Raw genomic sequence first — 7500 nt, 5'->3', positions numbered from 1 at the left:
GACGGACGGATGGATGGATGGATGGATGGATGGATGGACGGATGATGGATGGATGGATGGACGGACGAATGGATGGATGGATGGAGGATGGATGGATGATGGATGGACGGACGAATGGGCGGATGGAGGGATGGATGGATGGATGGATGGACGGATGGATGATGGATTGATGGATGGATGGATGATGGATGGACTGACGGACAGATGGAAGGATGGATGGACGGACGGACAGATGATGGATGGATGGATGGACGGACGGACGGACGGACGGACGGACGGATGATGGATGGATGGATGGATGGATGGATGGATGGATGGATGGATGGATGATGGATGGACGGACGGACGGACGGACGGATGGATGATGGATGGACGGACGGACGGACGGACGGACGGATGATGGATGGATGGATGGACGGACGGACGGACGGACGGATGGATGGATGGACGGACAGACGGACGGACGGACGGATGGATGGATGATGGATGGATGGATGGACAGACGAACGGAGGGATGGATGGATAATGGATGGATGGACGGACAGATGGATGGATGGAAAATCCTAGCAGCTGGACCCGTTTGGTTTGAACACATGACACGGTGGTAAAATGTTAAAAACACAAGTCCATGGATATCATCACATATCTTTGTTCATCAGATATCTTTGTTCATCAGATATCTTTGTTCATCAGATATCTTTGATCACCAGATATCTTTGATCATCAGATATCTTTGTTCATCAGATATCTTTGATTTCCAGATATCTTTGTTCATCAGATATCTTTGATCACCAGATATCTTTGATCATCAGATATCTTTGTTCATCAGATATCTTTGATCACCAGATATCTTCACCAGATATCTTTGTTCATCAGATATCTTTGATCACCAGATATCTTTGATCATCAGATATCTTTGTTCATCAGATATCTTTGATCACCAGATATCTTCACCAGATATCTTTGTTCATCAGATATCTTTGATATCTTTGTTCGTCAGATATCTTTGTTCATCAGATATCTTTGTTCTTCAGATATCTTTGTTCATCAGATATCTTTGTTCTTCAGATATCTTTGATCACCAGATATCTTTGATCATCAGATATCTTTGTTCATCAGATATCTTTGATCACCAGATATCTTCACCAGATATCTTTGTTCATCAGATATCTTTGATCACCAGATATCTTTGATCATCAGATATCTTTGTTCATCAGATATCTTTGATCACCAGATATCTTCACCAGATATCTTTGTTCATCAGATATCTTTGATATCTTTGTTCATCAGATATCTTTGTTCTTCAGATATCTTTGTTCATCAGATATCTTTGTTCTTCAGATATCTTTGTTCTTCAGATATCTTTGTTCTTCAGATATCTTTGTTCATCAGATATCTTTGTTCATCAGATATCTTTGTTCTTCAGATATCTTTGTTCATCAGATGTCTTTGTTCATCAGATATCTTTGTTCATCAGATATCTTTGTTCATCAGATATCTTTGTTCATCAGATATCTTTGTTCATCAGATATCTTTGTTCATCAGATATCTCTGTTCATCATATATCTTTGTTCATCATATATCTTTGTTCATCAGATATCTTTGTTCATCAGATATCTTTGTTCATCACATATCTCTGTTCATCATATATCTTTGTTCATCATATATCTTTGTTCATCAGATATCTTTGTTCATCACATATCTCTGTTCATCATATATCTTTGTTCATCATATATCTTTGTTCATTAGATATCTTTGTTCATCAGATATCTTTGTTCCAACCAGACTGAACTAGCTGATCAGTTTAGTGTTTCTATGTTCTGTATTTATTCAGTTGGAGACTAGAAATCCTCTCTGTTGCTAGGTGGTTGCTAGGGTCCGACTACTTCCTGGAGTAGGAAACATTACATAGGTTACATAAGAGTCTACTGATTGTTTTCCAGTTCTTAGTCATACCCCATGTGTTTCCATGGCGCTCACTAAAAGTTTTATATTTTGAGAGTGAGCACATTTAGATTACATGTTTTATTTAGATGGTAACTAAAGTTAGTTGACGCAAAAAAAGGTTTGAATTTATTCAAAATGAAAAACAAATTAGTCCTCCTGAAGGTTGTTCATAATGTTTCCTGAAGAGCCTAAAAATACAATCAGCTGCAGCTGCACATGACAGATTCAATTAAAAGCTGTCACTGATTATTAAAGGTATCAAACACCAACACAGGTACTGTTAATATATATTTCAGATGAACACACACATACACACTGTAGTGTGTCCTCATGTGTGTGCTACTTTCCTCCCCATCTCCATTTCCTGATTATTCCTGGAGCTTTTATTTTCCTAACCTTTCTGTCTTATCTTCGTCTCTCTTCATCCTCCTCCTCCTCAGGCTCATATTGATTCATCCAATCGGGTCGGAGGAGCGCTCAGAGGCCCCTCCCCCACAGTATGGCTGCTGGGCAGCCACGATTATAAACCCAATTCTGATGCTCATCGTGTGTGTGTGTGTGTGTGTGTGTGTGTGTGTGTGTGTGTGTGTGTGTGTGAGGGAGATTTTACTGTCTGAATTAATACTAAATTCGGTATGGCAGAGGGGGAAGGGAGAATATAGTGATTCTGTGTGTGTGTATGTATGTGTATGTTTGGATGTGGAAGTGTGTGTGTGTGTGTGTGTGTGTGTGTGTGTGTGTGTGTGTGTGTGTGTGTGTGTGTGTGTGTGTGTGTGTGTATGTGTATGTTTGGATGTGGAAGTGTGTGTGTGTGTGTGTGTATGTGTATGTATGGATGTGGAAGTGTGTGTGTGTGTGTGTGTGTGTGTGTGTGTGTGTGTGTGTGTGTGTGTGTGTGTGTGTGTGTGTGTGTATGTGTATGTTTGGATGTGGAAGTGTGTGTGTGTGTGTGTGTATGTGTATGTATGGATGTGGAAGTGTGTGTATGCATGGATGTGTCAGTGTGTGTGTGTGTGTGTGTGTGTGTGTGTGTGTGTGTGTGTGTGTGTGTGTGTGTGTGTGTGTATGGATGTGTCAGTGTGTGTGTGTGTGTGTGTGTGTGTGTGTGTGTGTGTGTATGTTTGGATGTGTAAGTGTGTGTGTGTGTGTGTGTGTGTGTGTGTGTGTGTGTGTGTGTGTGTATGGATGTGGAAGTGTGTGTGTGTGTGTGTGTGTATGTGTATGTTTGGATGTGGAAGTGTGTGTGTGTGTGTGTGTATGTGTATGTATGGATGTGGAAGTGTGTGTATGCATGGATGTGTCAGTGTGTGTGTGTGTGTGTGTGTGTGTGTGTGTGTGTGTGTGTGTGTGTGTGTGTGTGTGTGTGTGTATGTATGGATGTGTAAGCGTGTGTGTGTGTGTATGTGTATGTATGGATGTGTAAATGTGTGTGTGTGTGTGTGTGTGTGTATGGATGTGGAAGTGTGTGTGTGTGTGTGTGTGTGTGTGTGTGTGTACGCATGGATGTGGAAGTGTGTGTGTGTGTGTGTGTGTGTGTGTATGTTTGGATGTGTAAGTGTGTGTGTGTGTGTGTGTGTGTGTGTGTGTGTGTGTGTGTGTATGGATGTGTCAGTGTGTGTGTGTGTGTGTGTGTGTGTGTGTGTGTGTGTGTGTGTGTGTGTATGTTTGGATGTGTAAGTGTGTGTGTGTGTGTGTGTGTGTGTGTATGGATGTGGAAGTGTGTGTGTGTGTGTGTGTGTGTATGTGTATGTTTGGATGTGTAAGTGTGTGTGTGTGTGTGTGTGTGTGTGTATGTATGGATGTGGAAGTGTGTGTGTGTGTGTGTGTGTATGTGTATGTATGGATGTGGAAGTGTGTGTATGCATGGATGTGTCAGTGTGTGTGTGTGTGTGTGTGTGTGTGTGTGTGTGTGTGTGTGTGTGTATGTATGGATGTGGAAGTGTGTGTGTGTGTGTGTGTGTGTATGTGTATGTATGGATGTGGAAGTGTGTGTATGCATGGATGTGTCAGTGTGTGTGTGTGTGTGTGTGTGTGTGTGTGTGTGTATGTGTATGTGTGGAAGTGTGTGTGTGTGTGTGTGTGTGTGTATGGATGTGGAAGTGTGTGTGTGTGTGTGTGTGTGTGTGTACGCATGGATGTGGAAGTGTGTGTGTGTGTGTGTGTGTGTGTGTGTGTGTGTGTGTGTGTGTGTGTGCATGGATATGTGTGTGTGTGTGTGTCTTTGTTTCATTTGAACAGATGTAGCAGCAGACTTCAGGGTCTCTTCAGTCAAGGAGAAACATTTAACAGGCAGCATGGTGTGTCACACACACACACACACACACACACACACACTTACACACATACACACAGAGTTGTGCTTCTATGAATGGCACAAATACATAAACACACACTCATGCATAAGAAACTTGAATGAACAAGCGTACACGCACACTTATGCACACACAGACACACACACACACACACACACACACACACACACACACACACACACACACACACACACACACACACACACACACACACACCTCCCCCCATCAGTGTATATTTACATGATAATCAAGGCAAAATGCCTGAACAGCACACAGATCAAACAAAGAGCAGTGAAGCAGAGGGAATAATTAAAGGAGGAGGAGGTTGGGGGGGGGGGGTCTGGAGAAGGAGACAGGGATGAGGAGGCGGGGCGGGGTGGGGGTGGTAGTAATCGGAGGTGTGGTGTTTCAGCGGATGGATAAAGGTGAAGCAGCAGAACAAAGAGGAGCAGCAGGAGGTCTGAACGTCTGTCTGTCCATCAACATCCAGACTTCAATATTCATCTGAATGTCAACAGATACATCAACCTGTCAGAGACCTGCACGGGCAACATGTCACATGTTTCTCATTTTTTATGTATATTTTCCTTAAACAGCGAGACGTTTTAGTTTCTACACACGATTAAAAATAGAGTAAGTTTCAGCCACAGATTTCTACTTGTTGTTTCTGTCCTCAGAAGACTGCAGGACTTTTACTGACAGGAATAATTCATCAGGAAATTCTCCTTTACAGCATAATACTTTTAAATATGGAAATCCTGGTAAAATAAAACATTTTCTGGATACTTTCATTTAATTTTCACACATTTCCCAGTGTTATTTATGAGTTTAAGTTGCACAGCATTGCTTTAAAGTTTTTGTTTTTTTTTATCATTTAAATGATTTCATTTTAATATTTGCAGCCACAGACTTCCACACAAGAGGATGCTGCTTGTATTGAGAGGTTTTGGACCATTGGTCAGACAGACTAACGCATCTAAAATAAAATAAAAAATACAACACGACTTTACTAAAACATAAAATCATATGAATAAAGGAGAAAGAGGTTTTCTCATTCATTTCCTCTGAATCCTTCTGGCCAGTTTCACCAGGACGAACAACCACGTCATGTATTACAGACATATCTCAGGCAGGAACCACTGCATCACTGCACCTTCTTCATCATCATCTGAGGACTGTGATGAAGGTCTGAGGGGAGTGGGAGTCCCTGAGTCTATTAAACAGACTGATCTATGAATGTAGGCTGCTCTACGTGTGTGTGTGTGTGTGTCTGAAGGAATGTGTTATTATTTGAACAGCAGATAAAGCACCAGCTCCTTGTCCAATCAGATGCGCTGTGTGCAGAATAAAAAATAATAAAGTTGGATCAGAAAAACAGTTATGAATATTTGAATAAGTGCAGGTGTTTCCCTCTCCGTGGCCTTTTATTGTTGCTGTAGAGATGTGGTTCCTCTCCTCGATTCAGCTTCTTGGGGTGTCCATCAGTAGGCTGAATCAACACCATCACCCTCCATGAGAGTGCACGGAGTGACAACACTGCATTATTAATGAGGCCATTAGCTCCGAGGGCAGAATCCTCTCAGCCTGTCAGAGTTCAGAGCTTTCTGTCAGCTTGTAGCGGACGAAGACAAAAATGACCTGCATTAACATGTTATCACATGAAAGAGATGATTTAACAAGAAAAAACTCAATTAATAACATCAGTATTCACCCTTAAAAATATCCTCATGGCTGGATTCATGTCGAGACCTTTCCTCTCTGTCTCTCTGATCCGTCCTCTGTCCATTCTCTCTGTGTCTTTGATCCATCCTCTCTGTCTCTGATCCATCCTCTCTGTCTGTCCTCTCTGTCTCTGATCCATCCTCCCTGTCTCTGATCCATCCTCTCTGTCTGTCCTCTCTGTGTCTCTGATCCGTCCTCAGGAGCTGGCCGACCTTCGCCACGTTCACTCCAAGCTGAAGAAGCAGTTCCAGGAGAAGACGGCCGAGCTGTCCCATGCCAACCGGAGGGTGGAGGGCCACGAGGCCGAGGTGAAGAAGCTGCGTCTGAGGGTGGAGGAGCTGAAGAAGGAGCTGGGACAGGCAGAGGACGAGGTGTGTGTGTGTGTGTGTGTGTGTGTGTGTGTGTGTGTGTGTGTGTGTGTGTGTGTGTGTGTGTGTGTGTGTGTGTGTGTGAGACCGATTAAACAACGAGGAGGATGTTCATCACATCAATTCTTTCAAACATGTGTTTGTCTTCGTCTTCCAGTGTTCAAACATGTAACAGAGCAGCAGCCTCCCTTACAACTATTAGATATGAGTTTATGTGGAGAGAAAAGTTGAAGCCATCCAGCTCGACCAACACTTCAGAGAGACGGAAAGCAGGACGCTGTAAAACAGGCTTCTGTGTGTATTTGTGTGTTTGTGTGTGTGTAGTTGGATGAGTCTCACAACCAGACCAGGAAGCTGCAGAGGTCTCTAGATGAACAGGTGGAGCAGACAGAGAACCTGCAGGTACAACTGGAACATCTGCAGTCCAGGTGAGACACACACACACACACACACACACACACACTCACACACATGTAGACACACACACGTGTAGACATACACACACTCCCTCACACACACACACACACACACACACACACACACACACACCTGAACACTCCATGTTTCCAGTAAGTGCCTTCACGGTTGTTCAGGAGTGTTTGTCAGTGATGTTACTGAATTAAACTGTTCATGGTTTTAAAAACCAAAAGCAGGAAATGCAATCTGGTCTCCCTCCCAGTCTGGTCTCTCCCTCCTCCTCCTCCCAGTTGGGTCTCTCCCTCCCAGTCTGGTCTCTCCCTCCCAGTCTGGTCTTTCCCTCCCAGTCTGGTCTTTCCCTCCTCTTCCTCCCAGTTGGGTCTCTCCCTCCCAGTCTGGTCTCTCCCTCCCAGTCTGAGTCTCTGCCTCCTCTTCCTCCCAGTCTGGTCTCTCCCTCCTCTTCCTCCCAGTCTGGTCTCTTCCTCCCAGTCTGGTCTCTCCCTCCTCCTCCTCCCAGTCTGGTCTCACTGCACAGGATCAGAACTGAAGTGCTCTGAAGTGTGTGTGTGTGTGTGTGTGTGTGTGTGTGTGTGTGTGTGTGTGTGTGTGTGTGTGTGTGTGTGTGTGTGTGTGTGTGTGTGTCTACATGTGTGTGTGTGTGTGTGTGTGCGTGTGTGTGTGTGAGAGAGGGAGTGTGTGTATGTCTACATGTGTGTGTGTCTACATGTGTGTGT

At 43.7% G+C, this 7500-nt stretch overlaps 1 protein-coding gene across 1 annotated transcript in view; it reads left to right on the top strand.

The window, feature by feature from the left end:
* ccdc102a (coiled-coil domain containing 102A) overlaps positions 1–6805 on the top strand; it is a 48674-nt gene extending 41869 nt beyond the window's left edge. Inside the window, 2 exon segments of the mRNA XM_069149911.1 lie at positions 6182–6352; positions 6674–6805. Of these exon segments, the coding sequence (XP_069006012.1) occupies positions 6182–6352; positions 6674–6781 (279 nt within the window). The 3' untranslated portion in view covers positions 6782–6805.
* The last annotated feature ends 695 nt before the right edge of the window (positions 6806–7500 follow it).

This window comes from Embiotoca jacksoni, unplaced genomic scaffold (genome assembly GCF_022577435.1).
Source record: "Embiotoca jacksoni isolate LCO1_2020_lvr unplaced genomic scaffold, fEmbJac1.0.p SCAF_153, whole genome shotgun sequence".
In the NCBI taxonomy this organism is placed as follows: domain Eukaryota; kingdom Metazoa; phylum Chordata; class Actinopteri; family Embiotocidae; genus Embiotoca; species Embiotoca jacksoni.
This window is presented reverse-complemented; position numbering and strand designations above follow the sequence as displayed.